At 39.3% G+C, this 20,315-nt stretch overlaps 1 protein-coding gene across 12 annotated transcripts in view; it reads left to right on the top strand.

Annotated features, from left to right (window-relative positions):
* Window positions 1-20,315, top strand: part of eml5 (EMAP like 5) — a 247,936-nt gene that overhangs the window by 208,458 nt on the left and 19,163 nt on the right. For 5 of the 12 annotated variants that reach the window (XR_015513746.1, XR_015513745.1, XR_015513750.1 and 2 more), the window contains 10 exons: window positions 1,605-1,683; window positions 3,351-3,480; window positions 3,666-3,764; window positions 6,826-7,024; window positions 7,118-7,326; window positions 8,258-8,415; window positions 8,510-8,624; window positions 10,003-10,191; window positions 10,273-10,445; window positions 12,015-12,177. Coding sequence is in view for 3 of the 12 variants with exons in the window: in XM_087290991.1 (XP_087147117.1) it covers window positions 1,605-1,683; window positions 3,351-3,480; window positions 3,666-3,764; window positions 5,641-5,661; window positions 6,851-7,024; window positions 7,118-7,326; window positions 8,258-8,415; window positions 8,510-8,624; window positions 10,003-10,191; window positions 10,273-10,445; window positions 12,015-12,177 (1,510 nt within the window). In the remaining 9 variants the exon portion in view is untranslated. Of the gene's footprint in view, window positions 1-1,604; window positions 1,684-3,350; window positions 3,481-3,665; window positions 3,765-5,640; window positions 5,662-6,825; window positions 7,025-7,117; window positions 7,327-8,257; window positions 8,416-8,509; window positions 8,625-10,002; window positions 10,192-10,272; window positions 10,446-12,014; window positions 12,178-20,315 lie in introns of all 12 variants that reach the window. The other 7 variants (XR_015513744.1, XR_015513742.1, XR_015513748.1 and 4 more) reach the window with 2 other exon arrangements.

Genomic DNA, 20,315 nt, shown 5'->3' with positions numbered 1-20,315 from the left:
CAATTTAATATGATTTGCTCATCACCCAATGACGGTTGGAATTAGGGGTGAGGTTGGGTGTCACGCCTCCTTTTTAAAATCATACATTTTCATACAACTGTATGAATTCGGATAAATTAGCCACTAAACTGACAAAACGTGTAATATTTACGTTTCCTCGTAAGATCAGGCTGGTTTCCTCCGGGTGCTCCAGTTACCCCCACAGTCCAAATACATTCGCTATAGTTAAATTGAATAAACAACATTAGCCGTAGTGTATGTGTGTGAATGAATGTATACAGATTTATCCCAGTTCTAGTTTGCAGCTGGAGGGGCATCAGCTGCGTAAAACATATGCTGGATAAGTCAGCTGTGGTGACCTCTGATGAATAAAGGCCAAAGGAAGACAAATGAATGAATAATTTTCAATTATGAACCTCATGACACTCCGCTTTGCAAATTTTGCATGTCTTTCTTGTCTGACACAACAGATATATATAACCAACTCATTAGAAAAGCAACTGTGTTCACTACCCTCTACCCTCTAGCTCCTACACGTCATACCAGGTGAATTTGAAGTTTACTTTATTTTAAAACAGACATTTGCTCTACACTGTTTGCAGCCTCTTAGATGACTGCAATCATAAGATCTGCATAAAAGTTACATCTCACACACTTTAATAACCTAAATAAAGACTTGAAAGAATATCCTGTGATGTCCTCTGAGCACTTGCAATCGATTTGAACAAACCTCTCAAGAGGTAAAAGAAACAAAAAATTTACAGAGAAAAACATATAGCTGAATGAGTTTCGTCCCATTTCAAACATCATTGGGATGAAGTAGAGTTATCTAACACCAGTGCATTGCTTCTAGCTTCTACTTTTGTCCTCTTTTTATGTAGTCTTTTTGTTATAGCTTGGCAACCCAAGACTTCCTTATCTTTTATTGAGTGGTCAATGCCTCACAGAAGTTATGCTATGTCTAGAACTTCATCTGTTGTGTTATGAGGAAGAAGGTTTGGATGAACAAAGTGGATAGTTTAGGGTGAACTATTCCTTTAAGTGAAAGGAAATTATCCTATTGTCTGAGCTGTGCAGAGCTGGTCCCTTGCTTGAGCAGCTTTATGGGCCATTTTGTGTTGAAGTAAACATGATATTTTGTTGTCACTGACAACTTCAATGCATTTTGTTGTATTTTGTTTGCGTTCTCAATGTCCCTGTGCTGTGCTTTGTTTTCCGGAGCACTTGACAGAACTGCTCAGCTGTCACACTTCTAATGTTTTCTCTTTTTTTTTGTTGATGCTGCATGTAAAGGGGCTCAAGGTAAGACTAGACCGATCTTTTATTCCTAAATTCACCTGATACCTTAGATTGTTTTATACAAATTTATACAAATTTATACAGATTATTTCAGCTTTCTGAATGTTTCACATAAGCATTATTTGTACATTACAAACTGTCCCATATAGTTCTGACCTTTTAGTCAATTCTAGTTAGATGCCACTGTGAAATCTTAAAGTGAAACTGAAGCATGCCAGATGTCTGGTGTCCCTTTCACCTGGTCTCTGTCTGACCTGATTACTGATGTAAGTCTGATTAAGTTGCTGTGTTTTGTTTGGGTGCAGACCCCCAGTGAGCAGGGCTCCACCAATGCCAGAAAAACTACAAACCAACAATGTGGGCAAGAAAAAGAGACCAATTGAGGTAAGTAATTTCCAGATAAGAACAATATAAATGTGTGTTTTGTGAAATAGATCAAGATGTAATCAAACCGTTCATTCCCTTTAAATTTTACTTTTCCATCCCATCCAATCCTATCCTATCCTATCCTATCCTATCCTATCCTATCCTATCCTATCCTATCCTATCCTATCCTATTCTGTCCTTTTTTCTATCATGTCCTATCCCATCCTGTCCTATCTGGTTTTCCCTGTCCAATCTATTCCAATCTTAGTCTATACTAATTTGTTTCGTATCCTTTTCTGTCCTGTCCTATCCTATCCTATCTGTTCCTCCCTTTCCAATCCATTCTAATCTTATCCTATCCTATTTTTTTCATATCCTATTCTGTCCTATCCTGTCTTTTCCCCCGTACAATCTAATACAATACTATCCTATCCCATTTTTTTCATACCTTATTCTGTCCTGTCTTTTTTCCCTGTACAATCAATCCTATCCTATCCTATCCTATCCTATCCTATCCTATCCTATCCTATCCTATCCTATCCTATCCTATCCTATCCTATCCTGTCCTGTCCTGTCCTGTTCTGACCTGTCATGTCCTGTCATGTCCTGTCTTTTTTCCCTGTACAATCCAATTCTATCCTATCATATCCTTTCCTATCCTATTCCTATCCTCCTATATGTTATCCCATTATATACTATTCTTATCCTTTTTCCTGTGCTGTCCAATCCTGTTTACTTTTGTTTATATATAATTTATTGTCCTTTTCTGTGTTGTAGCACTTTACTATCTTGTCCTGTCTTGTATTGCTCAGTCTTTCCTGTACTGAAGGACACTGAACAATACTTCAATGTCTTTTTCTTTCTTTTTCTTAGCAAATTTATTTCTAAAATTTAAAAATTTAAACTTGTCCTATTTTTATTTTTATTTTTTTTGCATTGTAATACACTAAACTATCCTGCCTCTTTCTTGCTGTGCTCTCTAGTACTTTTATTGTCCAGTCCTGTCCTGTACTCTAAACTATCCTATACTGTCCTGTTCTTGCTTTGCTTTTTTGTCTGTTTTTCCTAGATTTGGTATTTTCAGTGATAAACAGCTTTGCCCTGTCTTATCTTGTCCTTTACTTTCTTACTTTTACTTGCTTATTATTTCCCTGTCCTTTCTTCCCTGTCCCATTTTCCTATTTCCTTTCCTTTCCTTTCCTTTCTTTCCTTTATATTGTACTGCTTGTATTGTAATATGATAAACATTATTTTTCTGTTGCACTGTAGTCTATATACAGTACTATCCTTTACAGTGCTATTGTATTTTTCTGTACTCTTTGTCCTTTTGTCATTATATTATTCTATACTATGCTTTACTATACTATATTATACTGTACTGTACTGTACTGTACTGTATACTATGCTATACTATACTATACTATACTATATTATACTATACTATACTAAACTAAACTTTTCTTAGTGTTAGTTTTGTTTGAATAGCTCATTCTGTTTTCTTGTCTGTTCAAACTATTAAATGTTCATTAGTGTCTGGTGTGACTTTTCAGTGGTTAGATGATCTAGCCTCTCTTTATTGAACTGCAGCACAGTTTCTCTGAGCTTGTCCTTTTACATTCTGAGAGCCAGATACTTTTGCCGTTGTCATGGATATGACCTCAGACACCCCTTTTGACTCTGTGCAGGACCTGGTGCTTGAACTGGTGTTTGGTTACCGAGGCAACGATTGCCGTAACAATGTGCATTATCTTAATGAGGGGGCAGACATCATTTACCACACCGCCTCAATAGGGGTCGTCTTAAACTTAACAACAGGTGAGAAAATAACTCATACCAGACATATGCAATGTGTATTTAATCCATTTTAATGAACTGAAGTGGGCGTAAGATTAAGCGTGGCTTAGTTATGGATTTTATTTATGGAGTTCTTTTAAACAAACACAAAGTCGTGACAGAAATGCTGTTGAGCATCTTTATTTTTCCTGCTTGTTTGCCATCAGCCTGTCAGAGTTTCTATTTGGAACACAGTGATGACATTCTGTGCCTGACTATAAATCAGCATCCAAAGTTCCCCAATGTGGTGGCAACTGGCCAAGTAGGTATGTTTGTGAAAACATTCATGCTCTATTTTCACTTTGATGTCTCCAGGGTTTTTGCGAACATTACAGTTATAAAATAAACATGGCATGTTATAGAGTTATAAAATGGCATAAACATAAAACATAAACATATAAAACATGGAATAGCTCAGAGAATAAGACTGGGAAGAATTTTATGAGAAATTAGATTACTTTGAAATACTGTTAGATATTTTGGCAAAGCATGTACTATTTTAAAGGGTGGCACAGTTGTCAGTGGTTAGCTCTGTTGCCTCACAACAAGAAGGTCGCTGGTTTGAGTCACAGCTGGGGCATTTCTTTGTGAAATTCTGAACATGTTCTCCCCATGTTGGTGGGGGTTTCCTCCAGGTGCTCCAGTTTCCCCCACAGTCCAATGACACGCGCTATAGGTGAATTGGTTGAACTAAATTGGCCATAGTGTGTGAATGAGTGTGTATGGATGTTTTCCCAGTACTGGGTTGCAGCTGGAGGGGCATCCGCTGCATAAAACATATGCCCCAATAGTTGGTGGTTCATTCTGCTGTGGCGACCTCTGAAAGTCAAAAGAAAATGAATGAATTAATGTAATATTTTTAACATTTACATAAGATATTAGTTTTTTCTTAGCTAACCCGGTGGCCATTAATTGAACTGCAACTACCTATCGCTTGTCCTCACACCCGTTATATAAATCAATTCCTAGATATGCCCATGGAGAAATTGCTAGTCATTCTTAGGAAAAAAGAAGTTTGAAATACCATTGCATTGATATGTTTTTTATTTTACCCTACATCAGTGGTCCCCAACCTTTTTATTACCTTCAACGCTTGGTCAACGCTTGACAATTTAAACGCAGACCGAGGGATGGGGGAGGGGGTGGTTCATAGGTTTCTAGGCGACCATCAACCGTTTTCTCAGAGGTTGACAACCTGACAAAGCATTCCTGCAACTCTGAGACAAGTTTATTTATGGAGACAATTAAACGGCACTGCATTGTTTGGGTGGTCTGTATTTGAGATGATTAGTCTACCGAGATGTGTATATTTCATACAATTTGAAGCTGATCGGTCAGCTCTTGTCACGTTCTTGCCAATGCGCTGATGGCAGTTATTCAGCTGAGTGTGTCTGAAAGGCACGAGCACATCACGCCTCGCACCTCCTTTGAAAATAACAAACTTGTGCGAACTCTAGAAAATACGCAATATGCCAATGACCTCTAAAAGACTGCTATCATTTGGGATCTCCAGTAGTTGATCTTCCTGCACAGACATGGTGGATTCACCTGATTTGTTGATAAATGGGTTGTGGATCTATTGCAAGGCAGTTTGTGGGTCTTTCACTGGGCCTTTTTCCCTTTCGCAAAGAAACTTTCCAGAGATGTCTGTTTCTTACTCCTTTTGTTAGCCTGTGGGTTACATTTTGGTGCCAATATGTGAGCGAGAGAATACGGTAATTTTTCAAATAAAAATGGTAGTATTAGGGATGTAAAATAAAATCACATTTTAAAGTACTAATAAACAGACAATATCTTAGTAATGAACATGTAATAAGCTTAGTATGTAATAGTGTGAATTGGTGCTTAAATTAAGGTGCTACCAAAAGTTGTTTAGAAATTGGCAGTAAAAGCAAATTAATAAAAATTCTTATTTGTACTGTAGATCATTTAGGTCTTGTTATGAAAGAAGTTGTGCCATCAAGATTTTGTTTCCAAAAATGTATTGCGCTTGTGTTTCGATGTTCTTTATATTAAAAATAAATAAACTATTTTACTTTTGACTTCAGTGTGGTGCTATACTCTTGTTTTCAAAATGTAAATCTTTTTAGAGAAATATATTCCTTAAACCATTTTTAACCCCTGTTGTTGTTGTTCTCTTAGGTGATACTGGTGATATGTCAGGTAAGAAACATCATTTATTGTTTAAAAAAATGTGTTGCCAAAACATACACGGCCTGTTTCAGTAAGGAGGTTGAACCAACTCTGAATTTAAACTTGAACTCTGAGTTGACTTACCGAGAGATTTTCGGTTTCAGAATAGCTGATCTAAGAAAGATCAATCAACTTTGAATAGACCAACTCAGAGTTAAGCATGCATTTGAAAAACATTTGAAAAAAGAGATCAGCATTTCTTTCTCCAGCTAAACTTGATGTGCTCATACAAAGTTATAGCAATTATACCCATGTATTTAAAAAAGCAACAACACTGCATCAGTGAAACAGAGACAGGTAACATGGGTAAACAGCTGCTCAAGTTAATGCGTAAGTTTACATTTAAAGTATTTAAATTTTAAAGTAAAATTAAAAAAGTAACATTATGTGTGACGTTTATTAACTTTTCACTTGAAAAAGTGGGGAATTGGCCGTAAATTTGAAGTAATTTCAGATGTCATTGCATTAAATTACATAAAATAAGCTACTGCATTTTTTCTACAACAAACTTGACAAAACAATAATGCATATAACCTTGACTTGATCTTCAGTTGAAAATGTTTAATTTAAAGTTCCCACTTTTAAACACATTGATCAGTTGAAGATAAAATTTCTAAATTCTAAAGCTAATTTATCATTAAAAAGGACAAGCCTTTCTCGTACGTGACTGTTCTTAAAAATACTGAAACGGTTAAGGGATTGTAGAATGACCAAAACAACGTTTTTAGATGTTTTACAGCGTGCTCAGCCTGGAACTCACATGGAATGCACTGGAATTTGTACTAAAAAAGTGTTTCAATCGTAGTTTAAGCGCATCTTACCTCTCTTTCAGAAACAGGCTTGACTTACCCTGGTTTCTCCAGTTTGATAAACCTGCTATTTCGAAACGGAAAACCCAGAGTTTCTTTCATTTCAGGAATAACATACTCTGAGTTACTAACATACTTAGATCACTTTTTTTAAATAAAAAAATAGTAGTCTTAAATCGTTATTTTTATTATTATTTTAAATACATTTATATTATATTATATTATATTATATTATATTATATTATATTATATTATATTATATTATATTATATTATATTATATTATATTATATTATATTATATTATATTACAAATGTAGGCAACAGTGATGAAGTAAAGTGTATTTTGCAGCCACCTCTCCTTCAATCCACGTGTGGGAAGCCATGAACAAACAGACCCTCTCTGTGCTTCGCTGCCATCATTCTCGGGGCGTTTGCTCTGTAAGCTTTAGTGCCACAGGCAAACTGCTGCTTTCTGTGGGTCTGGACCCCCAGCACACCCTCACCATCTGGAAGTGGCAGGAAGGTACGAGTCAACCCACACGCATCGTTCAAGCTGCACTCTTTTGCAGATAATACAGCGCATCAATTGTGTGACATGTTTGCAATCTTTTTGAAGGTGCCAAAGTAGCAAGTCGAGCTGGTCACACTCAGCGGATCTTTGTGGCAGAGTTCCGACCTGATTCGGACACTCAGTTTGTATCAGTGGGGATAAAGCATGTGCGGTTCTGGACGCTGGCCGGAAGGGCTCTGCTCAGTAAGAAAGGAGTGCTCAGCTCTATTGAAGATGCCCGTATGCAGACTATGCTCTCAGTGGCATTTGGAGCTGTAAGTATTCTTCTGTTTCTACATGAAATTCTGCTCTAATTGTAACTATTTTTAAAGAATGAGAGATAATCACCCAAAATGAAAACTCCCATTCTGTTCCAGAACAATGCAAAACATTACTTTACAAAACATCCTAGTGAATACTTCCAGTTTTTATAACAGATAATTTGGTTGTAGGCGCTAAAATTAGTCATGTTTCACTTACAACATCCCTTAGTTGTAATAAACCACTGTAAGCCATGACTTCTTGGAATTCTTTACAGTTGCCAACTGTTGCATATTGACCAGGACATATATTGGGCTTACTTTATTTCTCCCATACAAGATCTGCCTTGGCACAGTGGCTCAGTGGTTAGCACTGTCGCCTCTCAGCAAGAAGGTTGCTGGTTTGTCCCTGCTAGGGCAGCTGGCATCTCTGTGTTGAGTTCTTCTTTTAGTTCTTCTTGTGTTGGTGTGGGTTTCCTCCGGTTGCTCCGATTTCCCCCACAGTCCAAAGACCTGCTCTATATGTGAATATTGGTTGAACTTAATTGGCCATAGTGTATGAGTGTGTGAATGTTAGAATGTTTGGATATTTCCCACTACTGGGTTGCAGCTGGATGGGCATGCGCTGCATAAACATGCTGGAATAGTTGGTGGTTCATTTCGCTGTAGTCAGGGTTGGACTGGGGCAAAAAATCGGCCCTGGCATTTTGGGCCAGAGAGGCCCACTACAATTAATCAAAATGCTATCTGTGCATTTGTTTGTGCACTTGTGTGTCAGAGCTTAAATCGACAAGAAAATGTAATTTCAAAAGTTTATTTAATACCTTAAAAAAGCCCACACTTACCAATTTTGATGCAAAATGAGTTGAAATGCTGTGCTTTGCCATGTCTGTGCTGTTTTTCTCTTAGAGTTCACTAGATTAGTGCAGGTTTGTTTTCTTTTCAGAATAACTTGACATTTACAGGTACCATAAGTGGAGATGTGTGTGTATGGAAGGAACACATTCTAGTGAGAATCGTGGCTAAGGCTCACACTGGACCTGTATTTACCATGTACACCACATTGCGTGATGGGCTCATTGTGACGGGAGGAAAAGAACGACCGTAAGACTGACTCTTGTAACTGAAGTCTTTTATTTTCTGCATCAGCGCTGATGGTGCTGTGGTACTGATAGTGTTGTCGGACTGCCCTCTACAGGTCTAAGGAAGGCGGTGCGCTCAAACTGTGGGATCAGGAGCTGAAGAGATGCAGAGCCTTCAGACTGGAGACGGGCCAGGTCATAGACTGTGTGCGCTCTGTCTGCAGGGGAAAGGTACAACGCTTAAGTTCAGTAGAACACATGTCTAAAGTTTTTGCAAATTGACTTCATGTTGTGTCAGTCACATGTTGTGGCAATCACATTTACACATTGCCTTTCAAAATTTGTATTGGGTTTTCTCAGCCAGCATACAAAGCGAAAGCCAAAATCTAGATTGGCGTCTGACAAATAAATCCAATTGCAGCACAGAAAACTTTATGATAAATAAAGTGTGTAATATAAAGTTTGTGGCAAATGGATGAGAACTAGATTGCCTATAGCACTTATTCATTGTTGCTCTTAGTTGTGTAAATTGCTTCCTTGTCCTCATTTGTAAGTCGCTTTGGATAAAAGCGTCGGCTAAATGACTAAATGAAATGAAATGAAATGAAATGAAACTACTAATTTAACCCTTTGTATTCTAGAATGCCTGGTCCACACCACTCATCTTTTTAATGCTTTTTTAGAGTGTGTCTCCATATCTTTGACACACTGCCAATCTCTATTCAGGATCAATTAAATACACACAATATTTCTTTCTTTTCAAAGAGAGAAGAGAACATAAGCATCACTGTGTGAAATTTCCGTTTTTGTATGGTTTTGGTATTTTCTTTCAGATTTATAAATACATATTAGATCCTGTGCGTGACAAAATGCATATGAAAAATCCAGACTCAAATTCTGTACCTTTACATTAAAATCAATACATGACAGGGCACTACTGGACCTCTTGTGGTGCATGTTGTTCAGTCGACAAGTTCAGCAGATATTAATTTTCGTAACTGAATGAACATGCTCCAGTAGAAATGTATCTACTTATTCAAACTGGATGCATCTTTGTGTTTAAAAACACAAGATAGGTGACCCTGAAGACTGGAGTAGTAATGCAGAAAAATCAGCTTTGCCATCACAGGAAAAAAAAATTGGGAAACAGATCATTTTAATTGCAATAATATTTTTGCAATATTTCTGTTACCGTAAAGCAACTTTAGTGAACCATAAGAGACAGATAAATAAAAAATCCTGCCCAACAATAACAGATAGATAGATAGATAGATAGATAGATAGATAGATAGATAGATAGATAGATAGATAGATAGATAGATAGATAGATAGATAGATAGATAGATAGATAGATAGATAGATATTTCAAAACAATGCCATATTATACAGTATTAAACATTGAAAGTTTCAAATTTGAAATACAATTTTTAAAATTCAATTTTAAGACAACTTTGATCAAATTATATTATATAAAGTGGACCTAACTAGCTACCTCCATGAGAAACTTCATGCTGGTTAATCATCACATGATTAATACAAAATATTGTTCATCAAGTGAGCAGCAGTTAAACTAGCTCTGTCCTCTCTGTCCTTCTGCTGGGTTCTCAAGGGGAAGATTCTGGTTGGAACTCGTAACGCTGAGATCATTGAGGTCGGTGAGAAGAACGCAGCATGTAACATTCTGGTGAACGGTCACATGGATGGTCCTGTCTGGGGTCTTGGAGCCCACCCGACCCGGGACGTCTTCCTGTCTGCTGCAGAGGACGGCACTGTGCGCCTCTGGGACATTTCACAGAGGGTAATTTATATCCTAATCATAAATAAATAAAAGAGTCTGAGAAAGGAGCTGATTGAGATGTGCTCTTGTGTGGAACAACAGAAGATGCTGAATAAAGTGAACCTCGGTCATCCGGCACGAACCGTCAGCTACAGTCCAGAGGGCGACATGGTGGCCATCGGCATGAAGAATGGAGAGTTCATCATCCTACTTGTCACCTCGCTCAAGATTTGGGGAAAGAAGAGAGATCGCCGCTCTGCCATACAGGATATCAGGTCAGACTGAGGAAAGTTGTTTATTATTATTATGAGTCAAAAACAAAAAGGGGCTTTCAAAACATCAGTTAACAATTAAAGTGTTATACGTTTTTTTCTTACATTACAAGAATTTTTGTGCAAATTAGAAAGTGTTTAGGCAAGTAAACAACAATCATACATTTTGCCATGATTTACAGAAGACACCCACCAAATTCTCACAACAATTTTCTTTACGTATATAGTATAAAATATTAGTATTAAATTAAACCCAAAATACTAATTAATTGTAACTTTATATCTACTTTTCCACTGTCCTTAAAACCAATAGGTTTTACCCATTTCATTTTTAAAATGTAAAATTGCTAAATTTTAGGACATTTGGAATCTTCACTGTCTTTTTATACATTTTAATAAGTACACGCCAGAATGTTTTGTTTCATTTTTACATAAATATATCTGTCATGACAACTCTCTGAGAGATTTAATATGGTAATAAATATGTACATGGCAATGTTGATGTGTTTGGTCTTGGCGGAATAGATCTGCTACGCTGGTGCTGCTTTGATTTTTATGGCAAAGAAAGTACAGAGACCTGCTACTGCCAGTATATTTACAGACATGCCATTCTGGAGAAAGTCTTGTTTGTTTTATTTCGGCTAGAATAAAAGCAATAAAAAAAAAAAACATTTTAAGGTAAAAATTATTAGCCCATTTAAGCTAAACATTTTTTCGTTAGTCTACAGAGCAAACCAAACCATCCCTATACAATAACTTGCCTAATTACCTTAACCTACCTAGTTAACCTAATTAACCTAGTTAGGCCTTTAAACGTCACTTTAAACTTTAAAAGTCTCTTGAAAAATGTTTAGTAAAACAGTATGAACTGTCATCATTGCAAAAATAAATTAAGTTAGTTATTAGAAATGAGTTATTAAAACTATTATTTTTAGAAATGTGTTAAAAAAAATCTTCTCTCTGTTAAACAGAAATTGGAAAAAAAAAATAAACAGGTGAGCTGATAATTTAGGGGGGCTAATAATTCTGAATTCAACTGTATATATGTAACCCATGTCATAGATCTAAACACAGGTGGAGCTGGGGTGGAAGAGGGTCACTGAAAAAAAGTGTTGCAAATATTGTTAGAGTAAAACAACAGCAACCAATCTCCTGCGGTCCAAATTAGGTGATCAGCTTGCTCATGCAGAGTTTCATGACAGAACTTTGTATATGTTACACTGAATTATAAAGTAGCATTATTCCACCCATATTTGAAATTTTATTTAGACAAAAGTTATTTGTCAAAATAAATCAATTGTCTCTATGGATGGCATTGAATTACATTTGTAAATATATTTTGTGCAGACAAGAAAATGGAACACTTTATCTTAGGCACTAACATAAAGTATTACTATGAAGGATTTAATTAGTCATGTTTCCCCTGCAAAGTAAAAAATAGAGTTCATTTTAACATATGAAGTTTTAAATACTAAAGGCATCAACCTTTGTTTTTACTGTGTTGTTGAGAATGGTATTTAATTCTGCAGTTAACATGGTATAACTCAACATTAAACCTGTCTTTTGTTTCAGGTTTAGTCCAGACTCGCGTTATCTGGCTGTTGGTTCCAGTGAGAATGCTGTGGATTTTTATGACCTGACTTTAGGCCCACAGCTGAACCGCATCAACTGCTGTCGGGACATCCCAAGCTTTGTCATGCAGATGGACTTTTCTGCAGACAGCTGCTTTGTGCAGGTACTCTTCAGCTGTTTTTGGGTGTTACTAATTAGAGAATCAATATACTATAAAAAATAATATACACTAAAAAACCTAATATTATGTTTTTAACCCCTAAAGGGATATTTCATTCAAAAAAGAAAATTTCCTCACCAATTATTTACACTCTAGTGGTTCTAAATGTTATGAATTTCCTTCGAAACTCTTTTGAACTCAAAAGAAAGCAGCCATTGACATCAGTAGCAGGACTAAAACATACTAGAGAATTTCCCCCCAAAGTCTTTAGTATTTTTTCCATGTGTTCAACAGAATGAAAGAAACTCAAACAGGTTTGGAATATGAGTAAATGGATGAAAAAATGATGACATAATTTTCATTTTTAGATTAACTATACATTTAAGAGGTTTCAAACCCTCTTTGAGAATCTTTTTTTCTGTTGAACACCAAGTATATTTTGGAGAATTAGACATTGACACACAAAGCTAGAAAAATCTACTGTGGAAATCAATTGCTACCAGTTGCCAACATTAATCCAATGCTTTAGAAAATCCATGCTCTGCCAGGTGTGTCAAACTTAATTCCAGGAGGGCAGTTGCACTGCAGAGTTAAGTTCCAGCCCTGCTTCAACACACTTATCTATAGGTATTAAACAAGCCTAAAGCACTCAATTAATTTGACCAGGGGTCTGTTTCAGTAAGGAGGTTCAACCAACTGAACTTGAACTCCTTAAACTTGAACTCTGAGTTTTTAATCTCTCTGTAAATCAACTCAGAGTTTTTGGTGTCAGAATAGCTGATCTGAGTTGGGTCAATCAACTTTGAGTAGACCAACTCAAAGTTAAGCGCATGCACCTTGACTATAAAAAGGCATTATCAATGGAGCGCAGATATTACGAGTGACCATAGCAACATCTGAAAAAAAAAGATATCAGTATTTTTTTCTCCAGCTGAACTTGATCTGCTCATGCAAAGTTATAGCAAATACACCACTGCATCAGTGACAGAGACAGTTAGCATGGGAAAAAATAGCTGCTCAAGTTAATGCATAATTTTACATCTAAAGTATTTAAATATTTAAGTATAATAAAAAAGTAATGTAATGTGTGACGTTTATATAATATTTATAAACGTTTCCACTTTTATACACATTAATCATTTTTAATAGATTTAAAAGTGCACTTGATAGAGGTTTATAGATTTAAAAGTGCACTTGATAGAGGTTGATATGACATTTAGAATGTAAGCAGAACTAAAAAATAATTTTAGAACTAATAATAATCCCATGAATCTAGTTACAGTACATGTTGAAGGACAGTGAATTCAAGCTAATTATTTATTAAAAAAGGACAAGCCATTCTCGTACATAACTGTTCTTTGTGTGACTGAAATATAGGCAATAGCTTTGATTCCATCCAAAAATGTTAATTAAATTTATGTGCAAAACTGGAATAACAAATAAAAGACGTGCAAATAAAGCAACGTTTCCATCCAACAAATCAAAGAGAACAAAATCGACACTTGCTGATTAACTGGCGCCAAATTTCAACAGTAAAAACAAAATTTGCTGCAGTAGAAGAAGCTGTGTGAATCTTTTCTTTATTTAATAAATGTACTTGCGCTTCAGAAGACAATGTTGACACACAATGAACACATGGGGGCATTTAAGACACGGAGAACAGACGCTCTGGAAACTCTAAAGGTCATTAATAATATACATTAATACTGAAACAGTTACTGTAAGTGGCCTGTTTCAGTAAGGAGGTTCAACCAACTCTAAGTTTAAACTTGAACTCTGAGTTGACTTACCAAAAGATTAAAAACTCAGAGTTTTTGTTTCAGAGCAGCTGATCTGAGTTGGGTCAATCAACTTTGAGTAGACCAACTCAGAGTTAAGCGTGCACACTGTGACAATATAAAGGCAACATCTGAAAAAAAAAAAAAGAAGAGATCTTTCTCTAGCTGTACTTGATCTGCTCATGCAAAGTACAGCAAATATGACCATATATTTAAAAAGCAACACCACTGCATCAGTGAAACAGAGACAGTTAGCATTTTAAAACAGCTGCTCAAGATAATGCATAATTTTACATCTAGAATATTTAAGTAGAATAAAAAAGTAATATTATGTGTGACTGTCACGACCGGGTCTTGAACCCGGGTCTCTGGTGTGGAAACTGATGTGTATACCACTAAGCCACAGAGGAAGTGGTATTGGACCCAAACGAAAACACTCCAAGAGGGAATCCAGAAAACAAGGATTTTTTAAAAAAAATATCAACTTAGGTTCTTCTCAAAAATGAGGTAGCAAAACAGACAACTTAGGTTCTTCTCAGAATGAGGTATACAAAATACTCTAACAGTATAATAAACATGAAAAGAAAACTCCACGAGGGGAGAAAAACAAACAGATAATTAATGCAGTCAGCAACAAGGAAAATAAAACACTCTTACTAGACGTAGCTCAGGAGATCAAGGGAAACGCAAGGCAAGTTCACCAGAGATGACTCAAACACTGAGTGAGGAACACAGACAAAGTGACAACTTAAATACACTGGCTGGAACAAGTCACAGGTGATCTAAATTAAGTAAACAAGAACACATGAGGAAGAACAAATACAGAGGGGAAACACGGGGACCTCTAGGGGAATGGAGACAAACTGCAGGATGGTGACAGGACCCCCTCCTTTAGGAACGGCTCCTGACGTTCCTACCAGAACACCCTGGCCTCTGGGTATGAAACTCCCGGATTAAACTAGGGTCCAGGATGTCTTTGGCAGGAATCCAGGAGCGCTCCTCTGGCCCGTAGCCCTCCCAGTCAACCAGATACTGAAGTGAGTTCTGGACCCTCCTGGAGTCCAGTATCCGGTGGACCGTGTAGGCTGGCTGGCCGTCAATGATCCTGGGAGGTGGAGGGGGTCTGCGAGGGGGGGCAAAGGGAGAAGACAAGACAGGTTTTAATAAAGAAACATGAAATGTGGGATTAATTCTAAGTGAACGAGGAAGATACAAACGATAAGAAACAGGGTTAACTTTCCTGGCTATTCTAAATGAACCTCTGGGACAATTTTCTCGACTCAACCCGGAGTGGAAGGTTCTTAGTGGCCAACCAGACTCTCTGGCCAACCCGGAAAGTAGGAGGCTTTCGACGACGGCGATTAGCCTGATGTTGGTATCTCAGGGAGGTTCGAAGGAGAGCGCTTCTAGCTTTCCTCCAGGTTCGTCGACAGCGTCGAACAAAGTGCTGGGCTGAGGGAACTCCCACCTGGACCTCTTTCTCAGGAAACAATGGAGGGGTATAACCAAATTGGCATTCAAAAGGGGAAAGTCCGGTGGCTGAGGACTTGAGGGTGTTGTGGGCATATTCAGCCCACATTATGTAAGATGACCAAGTGGTGGGGTTATTGGCTGCCATGCACCGTAGAGTGGTTTCCAAATCTTGGTTAACTCGTTCTGTCTGACCATTAGACTCAGGATGGAACCCAGATGATAGGCTGGCAGTGGTTCCGAAGAGTCTGCAAAAAGCTCCCCAGAATCTGGACAGAAATTGTGGACCTCGGTCAGAAACAATGTCTTGGGGAATGCCAAAAACTCTGAAAACATGGCTTATTATGAGCTCAGCAGTCTCTTTAGCCGATGGCAACTTGGGCAGAGGAATGAACCGGGCAGCCTTGGAAAATCAGTCCACCACAACCAATATGACCGTGTTGCCCTGGGAGAGTGGAAGTCCTGTAATGAAATCCAGGGAAAGGTGTGACCAAGGCCTGTGGGGAACAGGTAAGGGATGGAGCAGTCCCTGAGGTCGCTGGTGTGATGATTTTCCCTGACAACATACTTGGCAGGCCTCCACATAACCTTTAACATCTTCCTTTATGGAAGGCCACCAAAAGCGACGTCGGAGGAATTCTAAAGTACGGGAACTACCTGGGTGGCAGGTCAATACAGACTCATGACCCCACTGCAAGACCTGAGCTCGCACTGCTCGAGGGACATATAGAGCCCCCAACGGTCCATTCCCTGGATCAGGTTCTTTGGTTTGAGCCTTACGGACCACTTGTTCCAGATCCCATCTGAGGGGGGCAACAATCCTTGAACTAGGAATAATAGAAGAAACAGGTTTTTCATGTGTCTCTGGAGAGTAGGCTCGGGACAAGGCATCAGGCTTAAGGTTCTTGGAACCGGGTCTATAAGTCAGGATGAACTGAAATCTGTTGAAAAACAGAGACCATCGAGCCTGCCGAGGGTTCAGTTGCTTGGCCTGCTGGAGATATTCTAGGTTCTTATGGTCTGTAAGTACCTGGAAAGGATGTCGAGCGCCCTCAAGCCAATGGCGCCATTCTTCCAAGGCCAACTTAACAGCAAGCAGCTCTCGGTCCCCCACGTGGTAGTTGCGCTCGGCATTAGACAGGCGACGTGACATGAAAGCACAGGGGTGTAGTTTTCCATCCTCATTCCTCTGTGATAAAATGGCTCCTACACCCACATCTGAGGCATCCACCTCTACCATAAAGGGTATGTCTGGATTAGGGATAGAGAGTATGGGAGCTGAGGTGAATCGACCCTTGAGATCCTGGAAGGCAGCCGCTGCTTTAGGGCCCCATTCAATCTTGACTCCTCCTCCCTTTGTCAGTGCTGTCAAGGGAGCCACAACTGAGCTGAAATTCCTGATAAACTTCCTGTAAAAGTTTGCAAAGCCCAAAAACCGTTGCACCTCTTTTACTGTGGTTGGAATAGGCCAGTTGAGAACAGCTTTAATCTTACTAGGGTCCATCTCCAGGTGACCAGGGGTGACAATGTACCCAAGAAACTTAGTCAGGGAAACATGAAACTCACATTTTTCTGGCTTGACAAAGAGATGATTTTCAAGGAGTCTTTGGAGAACCCTGCTGACATGGCCCTCATGCTCCTCCATGGACTTGGAAAATATAAGTATATCGTCCAGATAAACGAATACAAATATATTTAACATGTCTCGGAGGACGTCGTTGATAAGTGCCTGGAACACGGCAGGGGCATTGGTAAGGCCGAAAGGCATCACCAGGTATTCATAGTGGCCTGTGGGGGTGTTAAAAGCAGTCTTCCATTCATCTCCTTGCCGTATCCGCACCAGATGGTAGGCATTGCGAAGGTCGAGCTTGGTAAAAATGGAAGCTCCCTGCAGCAGCTCAAAGGCAGTAGCCATAAGAGGCAGGGGATATTGATTCCGAATGGTTATCTTGTTAAGACCTCGGTAATCTATACAAGGCCTAAGCCCCCCATCCTTCTTCCCCACAAAGAAGAAGCCAGCACCAGCTGGGGAAGTGGAGGCTCGGATGATGCCAGTTGCCAGGGACTCTTGGATGTAAGCATTCATAGCAGCCTGTTCAGGGGGAGATAGGGAGAAGACTCTGCCTCTAGGAGGGGAGGAACCGGGGAGTAGGTCAATTGCACAGTCGTATGGGCGGTGAGGTGGCAAAGAGGTGGCTCGAGACTTACTGAATACTGCCCTAAACTTATGATAGACAGCGGGAACTTGAGAGATATCTACATAATCTTGAGGCTCGGGATGAGGGGCAGAGAGGCTCTGGGTAAAACAGGTGAAGTGACATGAAGGACTCCAATCTAGAATGGAACCAGTAGACCAGTTGATATGGGGATTATGTCTGTGCAACCAGGGATGACCTAGAATGACCGGATACTCGGGAGAGTCAATAAGGTAGAAAGTCTCCTCCTGCTGATGTTTAGCAATGGTAAGCTTCAGGGACTGAGTGGCCTCAGTTATTTTGCCGGGTTCAAGGGGTCTACCATCCAAAGCAGTTACTGACTGGGGATGAGGGAGAAGGTGGGTAGGAATCTTAAGTTTCTTGGCCAAGGAGAGATCTATGAAATTACCAGCGGCCCCTGAATCGATCATTGCCTGGACTGGGAACTGATGACTCTCCCAGGACAAAATAGCTTTGAGAGCTAGAACGGTGTTGGCAGGAGGAACTCTTATTTTCCCCATCACAGTCCTCCTGTAACTCGGTGGGGACCCTCGTTTCCCGACAGTTCTGGACAAGTGGATCGAAAATGACCAGACATACCACAGTAAAGGCATCGTCGCTCCCTCATCCGTCTGTCCCGTTCACTGGGAGAGAGTCTGGAACGACCTAGCTGCATATCTTCTGGAGGCTCGGGAGCTTGTTCATTGACTGGGGAAAGTCTGACTGGTGGAGCATGAACTGGAGATGCAGGTTTGTGAACAGGAGTTTGGGACTGGGATGCTCTGCCTCGAGTCATTCTCCGTTCTCTCAAGCGAATATCAAGGCGAATGGCCATATCAATAAGGGATTCTAGGTCTTTGGCTGGTTCCCGGGTGGCCATCTCATCTTGAATGGATTCAGCTAATCCGCCCAGAAAGCAGACTCTTAAGGCCTCGTCATTCCATCCACTACCTGCTGCAATAGTTCGAAATTCAATGGCGAAGTCTGCAGCGCTGCGAGGACCTTGACGGAGAGTAAGGAGACATTTGGAAGCCTCTTGTCCACTAACTGGGTGATTGAACACCTTCTTGAATTCCTTCTCAAAGGCTGTGTATGACTGGCAATAACTAGGCTGGGACTCCCATGCCGCAGAGGCCCAAGACAATGCCTTGTCAGTCAGAAGGGTGATAATATAAGCAATCTTTGAGCGGTCAGTGGGAAAACTTGAGGGCTGAAGCTCAAAAGTGAGAGAGCACTGGGTGAGAAATCCCTGACAGGAACTAGGATCTCCTGAGAATGGCTTGGGGGGTGGAAGTCGGGGCTATGGGAGGACTGTTGGTACTTAGGGGTGGTGCAGCAGGAGAAGCAGGAGAAGAAACCCCAGGAAGGCTTTGAAAAAGTTGCTGAATGGACGACGTGACATCAGCAAGGAGCTCTGAGTGTTTTGTCATCACCTCCTCTTGACGACGGAGAACCTCTTCATGACGCTGGAACGAAGCTTCATGACTGCCAATCACTGCCAACAGATCTTTGGTACTGAGTGCCTCTGGGTCCATGTTTGACTCGGTGTTTCTGTCACGACCGGGTCTTGAACCCGGGTCTCTGGTGTGGAAACCGATGTGTATACCACTACGCCACAGAGGAAGTCGTGTTGGACCCAAACGAAAACACTCCAAGAGGGAATCCAGAAAACAAGGATTTATTAAAAAAAATATCAACTTAGGTTCTTCTCAAAAATGAGGTAGCAAAACAGACAACTTAGGTTCTTCTCAGAATGAGGTATACAAAATACTCTAACAGTATAATAAACATGAAAAGAAAACTCCACGAGGGGAGAAAACAAACAGATAATTAATGCAGTCAGCAACAAGGAAAATAAAACACTCTTACTAGACGTAGCTCAGGAGATCAAGGGAAACGCAAGGCAAGTTCACCAGAGATGACTCAAACACTGAGTGAGGAACACAGACAAAGTGACAACTTAAATACACTGGCTGGAACAAGTCACAGGTGATCTAAATTAAGTAAACAAGAACACATGAGGAAGAACAAATACAGAGGGGAAACACGGGTACCTCTAGGGGAATGGAGACAAACTGCAGGATGGTGACAGTGACATTTAATTTTTACACACGTTCCCACTTTTATAAACGTTGATCAGTTTTAATAGATTTAAAAGTGCACTTGTGCGTCTGCCTCTTATTGATCAAGTGATAAAAGTCGATATGATATTAATGGAAGCAGAACAGACGTTCTTGATACGCTCCAGACGCTCTGGAAGTCATTAATAATATATTATTATATAATATAATATAATATAATTAAAACTGAAAAGGTTAATACGTTTAAGAATGACCAAAACAACATTTAAGATATCTTACAATGTGCTCAGCTTGCTAGTTTGTCTATTCACACACATTTTCATCATCATCTATATAACAAACCTTTTTTTAATGCACATGGTATTTGTTCAGTAAAAGTGTTTACATCGCAGTTTATACACATCTTTTCTTATCGAATATAAAGTTTATCCTACTCATTTATGCCCATATGCTTTATAATGCATATTTTTAAAAGTCATCTGCATCATGACGCTTCCATTAATCATCTTTATGCGCATATCCAAAATGAGCAGAAAAATAGGTGGATGGAAACGTAAGGCTAAGGTGAGAAATACAGCTTTGTCTTTAAAAAAGGGGAGGAGACCAATAGAAACTCA

Source organism: Danio rerio, chromosome 17, assembly GCF_052040795.2.
Source record: "Danio rerio strain M-AB ecotype USA chromosome 17, GRCz13ab, whole genome shotgun sequence".
Taxonomy (NCBI): Eukaryota; Metazoa; Chordata; class Actinopteri; order Cypriniformes; family Danionidae; genus Danio; species Danio rerio.
Note: the sequence above shows the minus strand (reverse complement) of the source record. Positions and strands in the feature narration are given on the sequence as shown.